Below are 21,701 nucleotides of genomic sequence, written 5' to 3'. Positions count from 1 at the left end.
GTGCCAGCCTGAGAATAAGAAGATCACCAGTTCAACTCCCAGTCAGAGCACATGGGTTGCTGGCCAGATCCCATGTTGGGGGCTTGTGAGAGACAATCAATATATGTTTCTCTCTTACATCAATGTTTCTCTCCCTCCACTTCTCTCTTCCTTCCCCCCTCTCTAAAAATAAGTAAAATCTAAAAAAAAAAAAAACTTTTAAAAATGTAAATCTACCTGTCTATAACTTAACTTTCCATCCTCATCAAAATTTCATTTCAACTCTCCATTCCACAAATGGGAAGACACAGTGGTCACAAAGGTAGAATTTTTCCAGCAACAGGACCCCAAGTTCTTTCGTAAGTTTTTTTGTTTTGTTTTTTTAATTTGGTTAAAGCCTTGAAGTCAGAAATCAAGTTTGTAAATCTGGAAGCCCAAAAAGGTTAACAAGGTTTCAACACTCCAAGCAGCAAAGAAATCTTTGCTTCATACAGCCCCACAGCCCTCTTCCTGCAGGCAGCAAGTATTTTCGGTGAAGAGTTAGCAGAGCAACACTTCCAACCATGCTGTATTTCCAGGAAAATAATCTCAGGGGCCTTGAGAGAAGCACATGGTAGCAATTTTCAGTCCCAGATCCCTTCATGATTACAAACTGTAAGTCACAAAGTCATGGCAACTACTTCTAATGATACAACCCATGGATTACAACTCCCGGTCCTCCAAACTGACTGGCTGATTTCCTCCAAGTGAAGCCATTCAACTATTTTAAAAATTATAAATTAAGTTAAATTATGTTAAATTAAATTAAAATAAAACATAATTATAGGGATGATTTTATTTTGCTAGGTTTCCTTGAAAACCCTGTTTTGGTATTCCGAGGAATACCACCCCACCCCACCCCAGTTGCTAAGGCTATAACAAGAAAACTTTACCCTATAGAATTTATAACCTAATTATTATTTTTGGTACTTCTTCAAACTTGGAGCTCTCTTACACTGTGTAGTCTTTATTTAGAACTACAATGAAATCCTAGCTCCTCTCAAAGGGCCTCAATCAAGTCATTAAAAAACAAATTCTACTGCTAAAATGGCTTTAAATTTATGTGCCTATAAATAAATGCTATATTCCACAATATTAATATAGGTAACAAGATTTCACTAACACTTTATCAAACCTTGTTTTTGCTGATGGATTCTGATGCTCCAAGTAAGGATTGAATACAGGCAGACAAGGCTTCCTGTGATAATCCCTGGAACACTGCCCTCTGGTGAGATAAAAGAGAAACATCACCCTGTAGCACTGCACAAAAAAAAGGTTGTAGGTTGAGTACAGAGACCAACCGCTTGCCCTCATCCATTGGATTAATTTATATTACCAGCAATATTCCTCTTGGAATCCCCTATTTCATATAATCTTTCTAGAGTAACACTCATAATTTGTATCTCTTGAAATAGTCATGGACCCTTTAATAATACTTCCTGAGCACCTCTCATACAAAGCTCTATACTAGATGCTGGAAGTACACTGGTGGGTAGACAAGGCTGATGTGATTCTGACCTCATAGAGCTCTCACTCCAATATGATCTCATGCTGCAGGCTGTTTTTTAAATATATAAAGCCAACTTTAAAACAAACCCTCAGTAAATCCAGTTCTAAAAATTTATCCCAAATAATTAGTCAGTAGTGTATTATAAGATTCATGTATGTGGCTCTTCATCACAATATTATTTAAAACAACAAAAAACTGAAAATAACTTAATGTTCAATAATGAAGGGACCAACAAATAAAATACTAGTCAATCTAAATTCTAGAATACTGCATGAAATAAAAAAATGCTAATGGAGGTGATGAAGTCCTATAAAATATAATTAAGTGAAAAAATCAGGTTATAAAGTGGTATATTAAGTGTGATTCTTAAATTAATTCTGTCACTTCTATGTCTTCCCAGAGGTGTCACATGTTGGCCTGCACAGGGTCTCCTGTCAGTCCTCTTGCTTCCTTCCTTGTGTCCATTCCACCCAAGATGGAATTGTAATGGATGAGCATGAGCAAAATATTTATTAGGCCACAGTCCTGGGTCCTGGGCCCACACTTGATGCTCTTTTCTTTTTGTTCCCTCTCTTTTGTTTCCCACGAGGTTACTGTATTTAAGAAGAGACTAGGGCTGCCTCTTTTAGGTCACTGACCCTACTTTAGGAAGACTGAAGATGGTAGTTTAGACTAAGACCCTCTCTTTCTCCTGTTCAGCCTTAATGAGGTTTTCACTGGATTTGTCTTTCCTTGTCTTTGATGGGTAAGATAGAGAAGGGTAAGGCATGAACGTAAGTTAAGTGAAAAATAAGCAGGTCTAGGGCGTAAAAAAATACAGGCAGTGACATCCTTAAGCCTACCTGTTTGGTTAAAATCGCTGTTAAGAACCTAAGAAGCTTCACTAGGGTCTGTGATGACAATGGGTTTTAAGTGGAAATATGCCCTCTGCACATTTCCCTAGGGATCCTGGCTCCACTACAGGAAGTTTCTGAATCCCAGCATAAAAATACCATCATTCAATACACCTGCTGGGGAACCTGGGGAAAAGTAATGCCAATGTCAAAACTTCCTCTGGAAGATACCTCATCAGCTGGGCAAAAAGGCTGAGACATCTAACTCTGTAGAGGTGATCTGGCCTCACTTCAAAGTCCCAAAACTGGGCAAAAAGCACTTTGTAGTTGAATTTCAAAATCTTCAAGCACAAAATCCAGTAACTGTGCAGTTTAATATAGATACTGAGTAGTGTGCATTTTAATGAGCCAATGAAACAACTGTGCAATCTTATTCATGTCCTAGGACTCCTGAGTCAGAGCATCTCCAAAGTGAGAAGGAATACATATGCCCCTCTGACCCATATTCTTAAGAAACAGTGGTATCTAGACAATTATGTACTTGCCTTATATGTAACCACATCTCTCTTTATATGCTATTTGGGCTATAACAATAAAATTAATTTTTTAATTGAATTAAAACCACTGAGTTTTATAACCTATTTTGGATCAGCAGCAAACCACTAACTATAAATTAATGCAGACAAATCTGATCTTTCAGGGATTGATAATCATAAACTGGAATGCTCAAAATAACTGTTACCTAAAATCAGTGCACAGTATAAGTTGGGGCTAAAAAAAAAAAAAAAAAAAAAAAAAAGGCAGGGGCAAGGGAGAGGAAGGGTACTGCTAATCTCAGCAAATAAGTAAAATCAGTCCATGGTTAGAAACACATGTAAATACAACTTGTTAAGGAAGTCAATTTAAACTGAGTGCAAAACCAAAGTAGTTGCATTTAATACTAAATTTAAATGTATATTATACCTATGTGACATTGGACATATCACTTAACCTTTCCGCATCTTTTTTTTCTTCATCTATAAACTAAGACAAATGAATTAATCTATAGTTTTAAATTTATTTGTTCACAGACACACACCCCCACCATGAGAATCAATACAAGCTATAGGCCTTCTCCTCAGAAAGACACAAATACAATCAAGCATAAACAATTTTACCAAAAACATGAAGGTGTTCGCAGACTACCCAGAGCCCATTAGTGTATTCTAAGGGTCTACAGAATGCTTAGGTTAAGAATTCCTAAATTAGATTGATCTTAAAATTACCTCTCTATATAAAAACCATATGATTCTAGTCTAATACTAAACAAAAGTATCAAGGTCATAAAATTTAAATTTAAAAACATTTCAAGTGAGACAGCAAGCAATTTATAGTAAACATACAATAATTTACCCACATACATCTATGCATCTGTACAATTTGGAGAGACACACAAGAGTTCGTCGAACGGTAGGATACCACATTCCATGAAGATCTGCTGGAGAAATTGTGGTCTGTGGTCTAGGATTGAAAGATTCTGTTGACCCTAAAAACCCAAATGGAAAAGAAAACACATTTCACACACACGTAGATTTATCTTACTTGCATAGCCACTATAAATAGTTCTTGCTAGGTACCATTAGCTGGAGGAATCCACCTTCTCTAGTCCTACCTTTAATCAAGAATGCCATAAAAACAGTGACAGATAAGCTATAACACTATATATATGTATGTATGCATTCATGTGTGTCCTCACATACTCAACCTAACTGCTTTCTCCAAACTGTGATCAATAATCTTTATGGAATAAATGAACAGTATACACATTACAGAATACGGCGCAGCCATTAAAAAGGAGGCAGATCTATATGTAGTCATGTGAAAGCAAGAGGGAGAAAACAGAGAGGAGGAGTGATAACCAAACAAAGCAATGTTATACAGGAAGATTAATCAAAGCTGGTTTGTCTGACAGCCTGCCTTCCATGCTCTAAGCTGTATCAATTATAGACCCTTCCAACTCCAAAGACCTTCATTTCCATCCCTCACCACTTACCCAGCAGACAGATTTTCTTAAGACTTTCTTTCAGAATTCCTTCCTAATTACTTTCCACACTTTCTAATTATTATCTCACCTCTTACTTACTAAATCTTTGACTCTTATTCTCTGACCACAGTATCTTCGTGATTTCCCATTTCTCACCTGTTTACTCAAAACACACTGCCAACTCCTCCTCCTTTGGCTTCAATCACACCCTATACCCTTGCCTGCTTCTGACCTCTATGGCTATTCTTTCTCAGTGAACCCATTACATTCCTCTACCTCCATTTGCTCCTTAATATCAGCCTCTACTAACGCACTCTCCCCAGACTCCTGTATCACCACTCTACTCTCTGTCCCGGGGTGATCTTATATAAGCCCAAAGCATCAACTACTCCTTTATCTTTATCTCTAAATTAGTCCCCCTCTTTTTAGCTCTAGAGCAGCACTGTCCAATAGAAATATAATGTGAGCTATAAATGTGACATTAAAATAACACATGAATATGTGAAACTAATATATTTCATTTAATCCAATATATCCAAAATAACATCACTGTAATATATAATCAATATAGAAATTACTAATAAGATATTTTCCATTCTTTATTTCATATTAAGTCTTTCAAATTCAGTGTGTATTTTACACACTCATGGCACATTCAGACTAGCTACAATTCACAATACTCAATGGCAGATGGCTACTATACTGGACAACACAGTGCTAGATCCCTGTAACACAGATGCTCTCTGTAGTTCCATATGGACCTTACTTAATCTTACTCTGCCCCCACACCTAGTGTGTCATTAAATTCTGTTGATTCAAACTTCAACCATATCCTTCATCTATGCACTTCTCTCCATCTCTCAGTCACGCCCTGGTTCAAACCACCTTTCTTACAGAAGAAACAATGTCCTAAACAGTCTCTACAGTTCTGTCAACAATACCTTACTGTGAAGTCAGGTATCGGTTAAAGAAAAAGGCTTATGGGGGAGAAACGTACAAGGCCAGGGTTGGTAAGACAGAAATGTATTCTAGTCTCTCTAACAATTCTCGAAGAGATTTACTAGGATTAAGGTATATACTAGGACTAAGATATATACTAGAACCAAGATATATACTAGCACAAAGACATACAGTAGGACATGGCATGGATTCTATTTCAGAGGACAAAATTTCAACCCCCCATGGGTTTCTCTTCCTAGCAAGCATAATAAAATGACTTTGTTAGATAATGAATACCCAGGTTGCTTGGCAATCTGGATTTGGAGTATCAACTGTTTAGAGTTGACTCAATACTTGATGATGCCCTAAACCTGGTGATTTGAGGGCAGCCGGGTCTCTTAAAAGTCCATAGAGTTTGAGTGCCCCCCCAGCTCCCAGCCAGTCCTATGGGGACCTGAGCTTTAGTGTTACCACCTTTACATCTTGGGGGGAAGGGGATGCTGGAGAAAGGATGCCCTACTTCCCACCTAGCTTGTTGTCTAGGTAACTCATGAGTACCCAGGGCTTCTGTTGGACATGTTTGCTCCTTACATAACATGCACCCCAGTCCAAGTTATCCCATACATTTCTGTTATTTTTTTTACCCCATTCCCAGGCATTCAATACATTTACAAAATGCAAATCTAATGAGCAGTTATCGTGATATACTATATCACATTAACTAGAAGTTCAAAGTCCAAGAGACATCTAACACCGTTATCACAATGTGCCCTGTTTTACCTGCTCCTACTCAATACAAACAACCCATGCCCAAGCACACCAAACAACCTGACTTCCCCAAAGCAGCCAGTCTTCCAACCCTGCATGCCATCCTCCATGCTCTTCTACCTTAACCTCCCTTCACCTGGCTCTCTTAGACTCATCTTTATAACCTCTACAGCTTTCAGACAACATACCACTCACTGAATCCAGCTTCCTGCATTCAAATTTCATCTCCCTTCCTAATTCTGATGCCCCTCTTCAATGGTCCAAGAGTGTCCTGTGCATACCTTTAGCATGTCACCACTGAATTATGTCTGTGGCTTGTCAACGCCCCCTGACTGAAATGTGTGCTCCACAAAAGCACAAGCTGTTTTTTATGACTGGGATATGACAAGTCCTAAATAAAAGCTTTTTAAATGAATAAGTAAAAGTTGGAAATTAATAATTGTAACATACCAGATTTTGTCACATTATTAGACTTTGTTTCTTCTAACCGAACATCTGAAAAAGAAGCTTCTGAAGGTACCTTCTTCTGTTCATCTTTTAAACTCTGTGCAATTTGCTATACAGAGAAATCAGAAGGAACATTAAAGTGTAGCTTTCAGCTGTCTGACAATATGAACATGTTCTTCCCATAAAGTAAATAAACAGTAATAAATAAATAAATGAACTAATTAAGAGAACTATGCCAAAACAAGTGGAAATGAAAAAGTAAAATTATTATAGTGTCTTTATTCTCTTAAGCACATATGTAGCCTTTTCTGAAACACTAATTTCAGAACCACTACAGGTATCTATTGAGAGCTCAAATATACAAGATTCATATGAGAAGCGAAACTTTCAATTTCAAGTTTAGAAACAAAGTTTTCAAATGTCATCAAGGCAACAAGGAAGGGAGAGAAGGATGAGAGAGAACGTGATTTCCTAGGTCAGGCTGAGAAACAGATCTAGTTCTCATTATATCCACTTTGTAACATTTAGAATCAAGGCAAATCCTGCAAATGGACTATCCATCTGCTCCTTGGAGTTATTATTAGCAGTCCCTAGACACCAAAAGATAATTCCTACTACAAGCCTGAAGAATAATAAAAGCTGGACAAATACTAAACAGTCCCAATACTATATGCCCTAACCTCCCATATACGTGATCCTTGCAGGGCTGATTTTACATATTAAAAAATAATAATATTCAAATAATTAATATAACTACTCAAAATAAAATAAATTTAAATAGAAGTCAGGAGAATTAAAGTTTAGGAAAACATTCTTAAAACAATAAGTAAGGGCATAAACTAAATAGGTTGGCATATTTCAAGTCTGTTAGCTTTAAGGCAAACATACCTATCACCACACATTTATCAGTATAGGTACTGAAACAGGTTAAGTTAAAATGCTGGTGAGGATTTGGAACAGGAATGGCCTGGATATACACATATATTTCTTCACTGTGTTAGCTGAGAAGTCCCAGAGGCACCAATACCACATAGCAACAACTACACTTAGCACCCAAATCTTGGTTTCTAACACTCTTCCCCAATAAAAGGATTCAGAATTCCTTGAAGAAATGGCCAATTCTAGAGCTGACGCATGAAACAGTAAAAATAAGCCTGGAGCATCTTGTAGTATAAGGAAGTAAGGAAGTGCTCAAAAGAAAGTAAAAGAAATACTACATTGAAGGGATATATCAGTGATATAGGAACCAACTGAAAGAGCTCCCAATGACCAACGACAGAACTAACTGAGCAACAAAATAAAGTAACAGTGGACTATAATCCCAAACATGAAATAAATCTCCGTAAGTCCATACCGATATCAAGTGATTGAATAAATAAATACATACATACATACATACATACATACAAACCTCACTTGCAGAAAAATTCCAAATAATTTATAGATACTGCCCTGGCTGGTGTGGCCCAGAGGATTGAGCGCCAGCCTGTAAACCAAAGGGACACAGGGTTCAATTCCCCATTCAGGGCACATGCCTGGGTTGCAGGCCAGGTCCCAGTTGGGGGCGTGTTAGAGGCAACCACACATTGATATTTCTCTCCCTTTCTTTCTCCCTCACTTCCCCTCTCTCTAAAAATAAATACATAAAATCTTAAGAAAAAAAAAATTTTATAGATACTCTGTCCTCAAGGAAGTAGAGCATAACTCTCCGCTCCTTAAGAAGAGCCTGCATATAGAGCTTCCTTCTAAAGAGGAGAGTATGGAAAAGGAGGAAAAAGAGATTTTTCAGATATGTCTGCTAGGTGATTAAGGTCAACATCAACAGTGATAAGTCATGTTGATAGTATTTACTCTTGATACGATGTCTTGAAAATGATAATTTACTTCTATAGTTATCCTCTAAAAAAACCATGATATTTGTCTAATTATGAGGGAAACATCAAATTCCAACAGAGAGGCACCTACAAAACACTCTACAAGTTCTCCTCAAACTGTTAAAATTGTGAAAAACAAGGAAAGTCTGAAAAACTGTCAAAGCGAAGAGGATCCTAAGAAGATATGAAAAGTAAATGTAATATAGTATTATAAATGGGATACTAGAACAGAAAAAGACACTAGATAAAAACTAAGAAAATCTGAATAAACTATGGACTTTAATTAGTACCAATGTATTATTACTGGTTCATTAACTGTGTCAAATGTACCATACTAATATAAGATGTTAATTAACAGAGAATAAGCATGGGTATACCAGAACTCTATGTAGTATCTTCTCAATTTTTCTGTAAATCTAAAACTGTTCTAAAAAATAAAATCTATTTTTAAAGAAGAAAAGAGAATCAGGATGTGTGACATCCAGGAGAAGCAGGATAACAGGATAACAGAATGATAACAACAGGATATTGATAAATAGGGGCTACACTGAGGAAGAAAGAGACTTTAATGTATTTCTCACAAGTAAATTTAAGTCTATCAGTACTTCTGCTTAAACCAATGATAATTAAGCAAGGATAGTTTATAAACACGGCAAAACTTGGATGACATTTTTAAAAATATGTTAAAAACATATAATGACTTAGCAAAATTTTTTCAAACAAATTGAATCAAGTAATTTGGTTTTAGAGTGAGGGGAAGAGAGAGAGAGAAAGAAAGGGAGAGAAATATTGATGGGTTGCCTCTCACATGCCCCCAGTTGGGGACCTGGCCTGCAACCCAGGCATGTGCCCTGACCAGGAATCAAACTGGTGACCCTTCCCTTTGCGGGATGCCCAACACATGGAGCCACACCAGTCAGGGCTGGATCAAGTAATTTGTTTTAATCAGTTAAGAAATAGTTACCTTCTTATAGGTTAAGGGAACCTAAAAAGACAACATCCTTCATATTAAATTTTAATACAGAAAAGAAAACCATCAAAACTCACCTTTACTAACAAGCCAAATATATTATTATTTTTTAAAATTAATAAATAACTCAACCTCATAGAAACAGAGAACAGACAGGTGGTTGCCAGGGGTGGGAGGTGGTTAATAGGGAAAATAAGGAAAAGTAGTCAAAGGTATAAACTTGTAGTAATAAGATAAGTAAGTTCTGGAGGTCTAATGTACAGCATGGTGACTATAATTAACAATGCTGTATTTTATATTTGGAAGTTGCTAAGATAGAAGATTATTAAAGGTCTCACCACACACACAAAAAAAATATTGTTATTATGTTCGGTGATGGATATGTTAACTAACCTTATTGTGGTAAATAGTTCAATGTATAAATATCAAATAATGATGTTGTATACCTTAAACGTATACAATGTTATATGTCAATTATATCTCAATAAGGCTGGAAAATATTAAAATTCAAAATTTTACCTGTTGGGTTGGACTCACTGATTTTCAGTCAAATGTTGTTTCTAAATATTTCAAAGGTTAAACAATAACAGCCACTGCCTACTGTATGACTACTAAGTTAAGTGCTTTCTAGCCATTATCTGTACTCTCACAACCTCCATGGTTAGTACTGTTATACCTATTTTACAAATAATGAAACATATTCATAGAAGCTAAGGCACAGATACTGACTGACAAAGCTAGAATTTGAACCTGTATCTGTCTGACTACACTTCACATGCCATGCAAATGGCAACCTTTCATGGGCAACATCTCTAGTCTAAAGAGATTAGCTCTTAATTTACAATCTTTAGATCTATAGCTGACAGTTATCTGATTGTACAGGATGGGGCCACTTTAGAAGACAGCTCAGCAAATGATAAACCACAAAGTTACTATATGACCCAGCAATTCCACTCCTATGTATGTATATACACAAGAGAAATAAAAATAGATATCCACACAAAAATGTGTACATGAATGTTTATAGCAGTAATTTTTATGAGAGCCTACCCAAGTGTCCACTGCTGGACAAATGAAGAAGCAAAACGTAACACAGCCATACAATGGAATGTTATCCATCCATGAAAAGGAATGAAGTATTAATACATGCTACAACATGGATGAACCATGAAAACATCATGCTAAGTGAAAGACATCACAAAAGATCACATAGTATATGATTCCATTCATATGAACTGTCCAGAAAAGGGCAATCTATAGAAATTAGTGCTTGCATAGGGTTGGAGTATGAACATGATAACTAAAGGTTATAGGGTTTCTTTCTGAGATGATGAAAATGGTCTAAAAATGGTGATGATTACACATATTTGAGAACAAATTAACCACTGAATTATAAACTCTAAATTAATGAATTATATACTGTAAACTATACCTCTATAAAGCTGCTTAAGAAAAAAGAAAGATGTATTCAAAGTTTACGACAACATGTCAAAGGATAAAGAAGCCAATCTAAAGAGGCTTCCACTCATCAAACTTGGGAAAATTTTAAGCATCAAAATGACAATGAATTATAATGACTTTTTTTTAAAAAGTCCACTAGTGTACAAAGACGGGGATGCAGGAAAGGGAGAGAGGAAAGGAAAATAAGACATTACAGCAGAAGGCTAACTAACAAATGTAGAAGAAACGGCAGGTACGAAAATCACCATTTGCTACCCTCCACACAGTAACTGATTCAGGCAAGAATCATTAATAGTTGCAAAAGGGTGAAAAGATGTTGGGGAACTCACATAATCTCAAATTATGATCCTATCATAATTTTTTATAATGCAGAAAGTTAGCAATCACTGCCTTCACCAATACTGGAACAACCTGACATCATGTGCATTTGAAATAATGAAGTCAGAAGTATACAACATCAACTATGTAGTATTCTTGCCAAAAAAAAAGTTTCACCTGAATCTAAACAGAGGGAAACAGACCAATCCTGAATGTGGTACATTCTATAATACAACTGGCTTCACCTCTTCAAAACAGTCTATGTCACAGGGGAAAAATGAATGAATGAATGAATGAGCGGAGAAGAGTTTGATTCTGATTTAAGATGACATAAAATCGAAATGAAACCCAGTAACCTTGACTGGATCCCTTTTTTATATTTTAATCCAGTTAGAAGGACAACTGGGGAAATCTGAATATGGACTATACATAAATAATATTGAATAAATGTCAATTTTCTTAGATGTAAAATCTGCATTGTGATTATGTGGAGAATGTCTTCATTCTTAGGAGAATAAGAAGTGAAGTACTCAGGAGAGAAGTATCATAATGTCTCTAACTTCTTTTCAAATAGTTGAGCAATAAAACACAAAGAAATTAAGTAAATGTGACATGACATTAACAACTGGTGAATCTGAATAAATTTGAGATATTTGAGATATTTAATGATATTAGGAAACTATAAATAATGTCTTTAGGTGTGGTCACTGTATTGTGGTTGTGTTAAAAATAAAATAATAAAAGTGCCTCTACCATTTAGTTACCTACTGAAGTATTTACTAATGAAATGATGTTTAGAATTTGCTCTAAAATAACTAATGATGGGGAGAGGAAGAAAGAGAGTTTTAAGTAAAACAAGATGTCCATGTTGAAACTGAGGTAATGATACGTAGGAGTTCGTTCTATTATTGTCTCTACTTTTGCTTAATTTGAAAATTCCATTTAAAAATTCTAGGTCCTAATTCTGTTTTAGTACTGATATCCTAGGCGTTATTTAAATTCTGTCCAGCACTCAACAAAAGATCAGTGCAGTAAGCCTAAGTCTTCAAACCATAAACTAAAAATAAGTCCTGTAGTTTTGAGGATATGGTTACTCTATGACCATCAATTATGGTGGCTCCTATGTTATCAAACCTCTTCAATGCCACTTATAAGAAAAAAGAGAAAGTACATGAAACACTAATTCAATTTAAAAACTGAGAATGCGTATGTCCTGGAAAAGGGGAGAGAACTGAATAGATGTTTGTAAAGTACAACTTAAAGGACGGACAACCTCACAAATTATTTCTGTTCAATTTTTATTTTTTATTTCCTTTGATTTTGTGGCAAGTTTATCTTGACTTTACAATTTGAATGAGAATTAAAAAGAAAAATCCGATTTTAACTAATATAAAATATCTAACAGTTGTGAGGGGAGGGAACGAGATCAATAAGAAGGACCTACCTCCATCATTACTAACTTATCAGGATAGGCCAGATCTCCAGGAGCTGGTTTGTAGCCAATGATGTCTGTCTGAATGTAGATGTGGGTTCGGTAGACAAGCCGCTCTTGTACATCTTCCAACATCTGCTTTACTCCAGCTGCAAATGCCCCTAGTTGTTCAGCTGATTTAAAAAAAAAACTGCAGTTATTTATTCTTTTAGATTTAGAAAAATACTTTCTTTAAAAAAGCAGACCTGGCTGATGTGATGTGGCTCAGTGGATTGAGTGCCAGCCTGCAAACCAAAGGGTCACTGGTTCGATTCCCAGTCAGGGCCCATGCTTGGGTTGAGGGCCGGGTCCCTGGTTAGGGGCAAGTGGAAGGCAACCACACATTGATTTTTTTCTCCCTCTCTTTCTCCCTCCCTTCCCCTCTCTCTAAAAATAAATAAGTAAAATCTTTTAAAAAAAAGCAAAAATATTACTAAATTGTCTTGTAAAAGTATGTACCATTTTTGCTTCATGGACTGGGTTGTACATATTCTATTTCAGTATGGCTCAATGACCTTAGAAAATTTTAATAAAGGTATTTCAATTTTCCCAAATTTAAAATTGGAAAATAAATTTTTCTTTATACCTTCTTCCTGTGACTCTGTGAAATTATTTCTATTATTAATATGCATGAATAATAAAATCTGACTTTTAAAGTGCTTGGTGCTTTTTAAGTTATCTCAAATAGCTTCAGACCATACCTGAGATATAGCTAAGGCAGCTTATTAATTGGGTTATCATCCCCAATTTAAAAATAAATTGAGTCCCACAGATATTAAATGATTTGTTAATGTTCTCACAAAGAAAAATGATTTAAAAATGAGATAAGATTTTATCTAGAATTTCTTCATTTCTAAGATGCCATCAATGTTAAGACACACCAGTAATTCCGTAACTGCATCTCAATGGCTGGGGAGTTGAAGACACTACACAAATCACATAAATATTCACATTAATTTTTAAAATCATCTTTAATTCAGAAGAATTAAAATGTAAGAAAATGCTCTCCTGAATTTCAAATGCACAAAAGAACTGCAAAACTTATTCTCTGGAGCATTTGAGATCTTGCTTACTGGCATATTTCATCAGTTTGGCTCAAATAAACTCATAAAAATAAAAACATAAATAATGTACATCTTTGAATGAACTAAATGCAATAGAATAAAAAACTCTGGAAGAGTAACAAACCTACAGTATCTCTTAAGGAAAGTCAAATCATCTCTGACAGTAAAATGATTACTTGAAGGGTATTTTTTAAAGGTACTTAAGTCTCATTAGGAAAATCATTTTCTATGATAAATCCAATAGGAACGTATCACATAGATAAAGTAAAACTGTTTCAGAGAACTACTTTTAATTTCAAAAAGATGAATCATTACTATATGTGTATGCTGAAATAATTCCTTTTTAATCAAGAGTACACAATATGGTCAATTATCTTATGTATTCAAGTAACAGAAATGCCTAACATAAAACTGATGGCCCATTCTCTCAGTATTTCGGAAGCTAGAACAATAACTATAATTTTTTTATTACTAATTTTGCTCAGGTTTTAAAATGCTTCCCCCATTTAATTTGTATGTATAGTCACAGAATAAGGTGCATCTTGATTCAAAAAAAGACAAGGCATTAACCCAGGCTTCAAAAATATTAAATTTATATAGATGGTAGGGTAGGGGGAGAAAGAGCTAATCTTTTTCAAATTCATTGAGCCAAAGATATACTTTAAAAGACCTTTGAAATTATCATTTCTATTCATCATTTACCATTGTTCTGTACATGATCTTCAAGCACCTCATTTTTAAGAATCCCACAAAGTTCTGAAAGAGTTTCTAAGTGAATAACATGAATGATCAATGGCCTGAAGACATCATACAATGATACACACAGTTTCTCCAAAAGTTCACTAAAATAAAGAAATAAAACACAGTTTAGTAGTAATCTTTTCAGTTTAACAGGCATCTTTGATTTCTTCCAGCCAATAAACATAGTAAAAATTTACTGAAAAATAGTATGGGGAATATTATATAATGAGGAGTGAAAGGCTGAAATTAATTCTTTAAAGCATTGTTTTAAAAGTCAATAATCAATAAACAATCAGCAATCAATTAAAATTAGCTGCCCCCAATTCATTACAACTTTTACTTATTTCAGTAATAACTCTTATATATCTTTTCAAAAACAATAAAAAGTATTTCGGTAGACTTAATTATCCTTTTATAGTCTACATCACTGTGAACCAAATGGTAATATTTTCCCCAGGAAAGATACATTCAAAATTCTTGAAAACTTACAGATTTAGATTAAAAAAAACTCAAAGTACTCTGGACATATGTTTTGACAAAAACATTTGAAAAGAAAAAGTTAGCTGTCTATATTCTTCATATTGTCTATGTATCTCTCTGTATGCAATCTTTCATCAAAAGTGATGGACCCAATCAAAACCATAAGACATATTTATCTCTTCCCTATTACGAGGGTCATAGTCTTGGGATCTTTGTAACAGTCCACATTGCAAATATGAAGAAGCCGAAAGTTAATAACAGTGTATCTGAAAGACACTTTTAGAAAAAAATTTTTAAAGGATATTAAGTAGTGTCTGTATTCTTAAGAGTCTTTAATTAGTTAGAATCACAGAATTTTTTAAGTATAAGGATTTATTATATTTAGTGGAGATAAAGGGATCTAGATCCCAAGACTTAGTTCCCTACACAGGATTCTTACTATCATACCAAACTGTCTCCATAATTACATTATCAACAATATGAAAGCATGCTGACCTTTAAATTGCATATTTATCTTAAAATAACCACTGTCCCACTCAATAATATTGTTTACACACCCACAAAAATTAAAACATTCTGTCAGTTAATTTAAGAACACTCCCATAATATAATAAGCCATTATGATCATTAGTAAATTAAATCTTAAAAACAAAAGTCAAACTCTGTGTACTACCTACTCTAATTTTGATGTTGGTTTTGTGAAAAATTCATTGTAAAGTTGGTGCTCATCCTGGCATACATGGACCATAAAGGCACAGCCACTGCGAATCTGCAGGAAACAAATACAGACCACCTACAGTTAAAGACACACTACAATTCTAACATTTATGAAATAAAGCAAATATTTTATTTGCAAAGAGATTATGTATATATATTCATAAAACATCTTACTGAAACATGGAACATGGTTGGTTTTCAATGGTTTACTACAAAATGTGAAGTTAGGTGATTTTTATTTTTTATGCTTTATTTTCTGAACCTTTGACAATGAAAATAAATCACTTTTGTAGTTGAATAAAGGGTACTTAAAAAAAAGAATATGTATTTTTCTAAAGTATAAATTAAAATCACACTAAGCAAAAAAGCATCTCTGCAGCAAAAGCTAAGATAAATCCACAAATTTTGAAACTTCACCATTCAGGGAGTAATACTTATTTGATAATCTTCGTATTTCAAAAAATAGATCAAAATGAGAATATTTTGCCAAGTTGAATGCTAATTACTAAACTAGGTTTGTCATAACTGAAAAAAAAATTATTTAAGTTTGTTGATATGGAAATTAAAACTTACTTAACCAGTATAGCTTCTAGGGTATCGAAATATTTCAGAGGAAGTTTAACATTAAACCAAAACAAGCAGAAACTTACCAAAGCACAATGATCTCTGTTATTCTGGCTGGTTAACTCTGTTACAGTACTAGTAATACTAGGGCCCAAAAGGAGCTGCCGCTGATCAAGGTAACACTGGTGGATATCATTTAGCAGTTGTTGGTATCTGATGAAAAGAAAGTGAGATGGTAGTATACACTTTTGATTTCAGATATGTAAATTAAATCTGATCTTAAACCCCAGAATAGGTTGCCAAACCTCTAAAGATTTATGGTCACCTCTCATTTACCCTCATTAAACACTAGAAATATTTACCCTTTTAACAAAAGATTTATCTTCCAAAAGTAGACATCTTACATCTACCCAAATGCAAAAAAAATCCTGCTATGGGGAAAGAGAGGTGCCTTGCTGAAATGTATAGTATGGCAATTATAATTAATGATACTCAATGCATATTTGAAAGTTGCTAAAAGAGTAAATCTTAAAAGTTCTCATCACAAGAAAAAAAATTCTGTAATAATGCATGGTAATGGATGTTAACTAGATTAACAGTGGTGATTCTACTGAATCATTATGTTTTATACCTGAAACTAATAAGTTGTATGTCATTATACCTCAATAAAAATGAGTAAATAAACAGAGATGCCGCCCACACTGACTACATCAGGTCTACTATCTTGTTACCCCTCCAAATAAGTTATGTGCTATAAGAAAAAGCTTGCATAGTATGCAAGGTAATTGCTCAGAAAATACCTGGGACATAACAGACTGGGGAAAATAGTACAAGAGGAAGGTAATTTGGAAATTGAAGAACTTCTAGGTACTCACTCAGGTATTTTTTCAGATCGCTGTTCTATTTGTTCAATAAGAGTCTACAGGATAAAGAAAACATGTTAACAGTCCATTTGTTTTAGTTATACTAGTAACTACTTTCTACGTGCTATTAGAAAATCTGTAAACACAAAGAAGTTGAAACAAAAATCATCTGTAATATCACAAAATAATCAGTCAATATTTTAGAATATTCTTTCGGTTTTTTGTATACATACTCTATAGTTACGATATTTTTCTTCTTAAACAAAACTGGAATTTTACTACATATTCAGCTTTATAATCTGCTTTTGAAAAATTAACATTATTTCAAAACATTTTCCTACTATTAAATAATTCTCAATATCAAATGAAAATGTAAATAAAAAGCATTAGCATAATGTCTGAGCATCTAGTAAACAACACTCAATGAATTATTATAAAAATTATTTAAAACATGTTTAAATTTGTTTATGGGGTTGGGTAGATGCACCATAAATCAACCATTCTTCTACTATTGGACGTCTTGGCTCTTTCTTAAGAATAAGAACCCAGAGATCAAGAACTCTGGGCTAGGAACAAAACTGAAGGGTTTGAGTGCTGGCTCCCCCGTAACTGTTTTAAGCACAAGACAGCTGGTTCACTTCTCTGAGATTCCACTTTCTATCATGTAAAGCTGGTATAATGACAATCACCTACTTACCGGTTGAGAGTCCCCAACACTGGGTCATAAGAGATAAATATTTTTATACGCTTCTGATTCATACTCCTAAAATGTTTTTGAAAAGGAAACTGCTTTACATCCCTATCAGCAGTATTGCCTGTCTCACTAAATCCTCAAAAGCATAATTACTGGTATACCTTAATCTGCCAGTTTCTAACAGGCAAAAAAAAAAAAAATGCTATTTAACCTTAAATTGAATGTATTCTCCCCTGCTAAACGCCAAGTTCATACTTATTAACCATTTGTATTCTCTGTAAGCAACCAATCCCCTCAAGTTCACTATAAATCTAAGTAGTTTAAGATCATGTATCACGTTCACCTAGAAACATCCCCTAAGCATCTTAAGAGCTAGATGTTTCCTGCTCTGTGATCCTAAGGCACCTCTAAGATAATGTCATGTAATGTGTAAGGACAATGCTTACCTTTCTTTCATTTGTGTTCATTTTCCTGGTATAAGCAAAGGGCCTAACATACAGTAGTATTTTTAAAAACCTAGCTAAATAAATTTCATAGCAATATTCTATTTATGTCAACAGACTTACTCTGACTTTGGGGGCAGCAGCTCGAAATTTCACATAAAATAGTGTGAAGGCATTGTCTGCATTAGGTACACATGAAGGATCCTAAAGAAACATGGGGGAGGACAGGGAAGGAAGATAATTAAGCAAACAAGTAAGTATTCAGAAAATGTGATGCACACCATTTCAAATAGCTACTGCTTGGCCCCTATACCAACCAAAAGCTTAGAAAGAAAAATCTCAAAAAGAGATTAATATTATTATTGCTATCAATAGAAAATAAATATGAGGTATCATCACCTCTCTCCTCTTTATAATTAAAGTTTATTTACCCTATGATACGTGAATTTTGGCAGCATGCAGACCTAAATTAAGCTTCACACTCAAATGATTTACTGAGGAGGACAATGACCAAATAACCTCTCTGAGATTCAGAGCACCCATTAAATGGTGATGACATACTCATGAAGTCATATGCAGCTCAACAGTAAAGCACTATACACCGTAGTAGTAGTACTTATTAGGTATTAGTTTCCTAAACTTATCAAAAATTTTACAATAGAAAAATCATATAGCCTGGCTGTTGTCAATAAGAACAATGTGAATGGTAAAAATGCAACCCAAATATCAGTGGCTTTGAACTGAAAACCAAAAAGATATTCCATGTTCTTTAGAAAATATGCTTAAAAATAAAATGCATAATCTTTAAGGTTTTAACTCTTAGCAAAGAAATGTGCTCAATGACCATCTGAGCTAGCTCCACTCTTATTTTCTAAGCTATCATTCTGCTAATTTCCTACCTAGCATCTACTAGTCTGCAAATGAGTAATTTGTTTGGTTCCTTCTTTACTAATTATTTCTCCTGAATATAAGCTCCATGAGGGCAGAGACCTTACTAGCTCTTTTTTACTACTGTATAATTCCTAGCACAATGCCAAGCATTTAGGAGGCATTCATTAAAAATACATTTGCTAAATATAAAAAATTTAATTATCCATCATATATAAAGAAAAAATTCCAAATTATCCATCATACAAAGGTCTATCCAGAAAGCATCCAGCCACGCAATATGAAAAATAGAGCCATTTATTAAAGAAGAGACAAAATACAAGAAACATTGTACACAGGACAACGATGTCTCAGTCCCCTTCAGAAGAGGTACCTTGGGCACTCACACAGTCCTCCCAATCACCATCAACTGGCCCATCATATTTTCCTGAATCTCACTGATGGTCTGAAATCTCATCCCTTTCAAAGGCGATTTTAGTTTTGGGAAAAGGCATAAGTCAGAGGGCAACAAATCCAGGCTATAGCGGGGCTGAGTCACCTGGATGACTCGATGTTTTGACAAAAATCTCTGCCCGAGATGTAATGCTTGAATGGGCACGTTGTTATGATGAAGCTGCCAATTACCAGCTGCCCATAGCTGCGCCCATTTTCATGAAACAGAACTGAATCTCTCAACCAACAGAGAACATCCATGTAGTACTCCTTATTAATCACTGGCCTGTAGGGACATACTCATGATGAACACCTTCCCCGTCAAAAATCACAGTTAACATGGTCTTAATCTTGCTGCAATTTTGTGGTGCCTTCTTTGGGCATGGAGAGCCAGGCGACTTCCATTCAGACAACTGGGCCTCATTTCCCACAATGCACCTCAGGTAGGACATTCTTGAGGAAATCTGGTTCATTGGTAGAGGTCTGAATCAAGTCATGAGCAACTGCAGCATAATGTTCCTTCAGCTCCGGTAGCAGAAGCCATGGAACGAGTTTTGACACTACATGTTTCATGCCAAGATCCTGCGTCAAAATCTCAGGCACAGCAGTTTTTGGAATCCCCAGATCAGCTCCTAGTTCTCGCACTGTCAATCACCAATCTTTGTTGATTGCAGCTTGTACACATTCAACATGCTTCCTGCAATCCTTCCAAAACATGGATCACTTTCAACAGATTCTTGACCTTCTTTGAAGCATCTGTTTCACACTTCTATTTGTGCTGCACTCATTGCATCATCCCTGAAAGCCTTCTGAATCATCTGAGTAGTTTCCATGGAGGAATGGTCAAGCTTTATGCAAAATTTGATACAGATTCATTGCTCTACTTGCTCAGTCATTTTGAATGCAATGGTCATGCAGTACACATGCTCACTTAACAGAATCTACCTCCCCCACTGACTAGAACAGTGAAGTCATCATTGTTCATGTGCAGTCCAGTTCACTCTCCTTGTCTGACAGGTTACATCAATGTCACACAAACCATTCTTATTATATTAATAATGGCTGGACTTTTTCCAGACATACCTCATATATAATCCCACCATTCAGATAGAACTACCTTTATTATTTTGGTGTACTTCCTTCCAACATTTTCATGAAAAAGATAAGAAAATGTTTTAAGTGACAAACTGCTTGAATTTTATTATTTATCATTAGTACTGAATATTTCCCACACTGGTATATATTCTTGAAAAATTAAGACTCATATGGACAAACACAATACAACCATTTTTCCTATTATAAATAAAACTGCAATGCATATTCTTATTTAATATGAGGTAGAAAAAAAACTTTGGAGTTTCTAAGTACTACTATCAGACTAAGATTATAGTAGATAAATGAATTTTTTGATAAACCTCACCCATTAACTCACCCTTTTTAATAACTGATTTGTGAGGTTCTGTAGTGTGTTCACAGTGTATGTCTTCATGAGGTGCAAAGCTTTAGAAAGACATTGCTTAAACTTCAGTAAATATACAGGATAATCTTTAAAATTCGGCTATAAAGGAAAGGAAAAGATTTACAAAAAGGAAGCAAACATTGACAAAGCAAATTTTTAATGAAAACCAACATGTCTTTTTACAAAGTTATATATATATAATAGATTGAAAGTTCCATGACAAATATTGTGACTGCCTTGGTCACAGCCAAGTCCCCTATGCCTGACACAAAGCAAGGGCTCAATAAATATTTACAGTTTGCCCTGGCTGGTGTGGCTCAGTTGGTTGGAGCATCGTCCCATAAACCAAGAGTACAGGTTGGATTCCCAGTCAAGGTACATGACTGGGTTGTAGGTTCAGTCTCAGTTGGGGTGCATGTGAGAGGCAACCAATCGATGTTTCTCTCTCAGATAGATGTTTCCCTCCCTCTCCATCTCCCTCCCTTCCACTCTCTCTAAAAATCAATAAGGATGTCCTTGGGTGAGGATATATATATGGAAAGAGAGAGCACACAAAGCTCTCTCTCTCTCTCTCTCTATATATATATATATGTGTGTGTGTATATATATATATATGTATATATTGCAATTTTTAGAGTAAAATATACTCAATATTCCAAAGACTTCAAGGCTAATATATCATGCTCAACTAGGAAAAGAATAGAAGTTGGGAAAATAAATACAG

The 21,701-nt window shown here is 34.9% G+C and overlaps 1 protein-coding gene across 1 annotated transcript in view; it reads right to left on the bottom strand.

The window, feature by feature from the left end:
- COG3 (component of oligomeric golgi complex 3) overlaps nt 1–21,701 on the bottom strand; it is a 69,148-nt gene that overhangs the window by 34,000 nt on the left and 13,447 nt on the right. Inside the window, exons 7-16 of the mRNA XM_090258398.1 lie at nt 20,951–21,076; nt 18,322–18,402; nt 17,074–17,117; nt 16,285–16,411; nt 15,595–15,686; nt 14,399–14,538; nt 12,606–12,766; nt 6,542–6,647; nt 3,762–3,886; nt 1,154–1,243 (exon numbers count right to left, since the gene is read on the bottom strand). Coding sequence (XP_090114524.1) covers nt 1,154–1,243; nt 3,762–3,886; nt 6,542–6,647; nt 12,606–12,766; nt 14,399–14,538; nt 15,595–15,686; nt 16,285–16,411; nt 17,074–17,117; nt 18,322–18,402; nt 20,951–21,076 — 1,092 coding nt within the window. The remainder of the gene's footprint in view (nt 1–1,153; nt 1,244–3,761; nt 3,887–6,541; nt 6,648–12,605; nt 12,767–14,398; nt 14,539–15,594; nt 15,687–16,284; nt 16,412–17,073; nt 17,118–18,321; nt 18,403–20,950; nt 21,077–21,701) is intronic.

Source organism: Furipterus horrens, unplaced genomic scaffold (assembly GCF_987537825.1).
Source record: "Furipterus horrens unplaced genomic scaffold, mFurHor1.1.pri manual_scaffold_12, whole genome shotgun sequence".
NCBI classification, from domain to species: domain Eukaryota; kingdom Metazoa; phylum Chordata; class Mammalia; order Chiroptera; family Furipteridae; genus Furipterus; species Furipterus horrens.
Note: the sequence above shows the minus strand (reverse complement) of the source record. Positions and strands in the feature narration are given on the sequence as shown.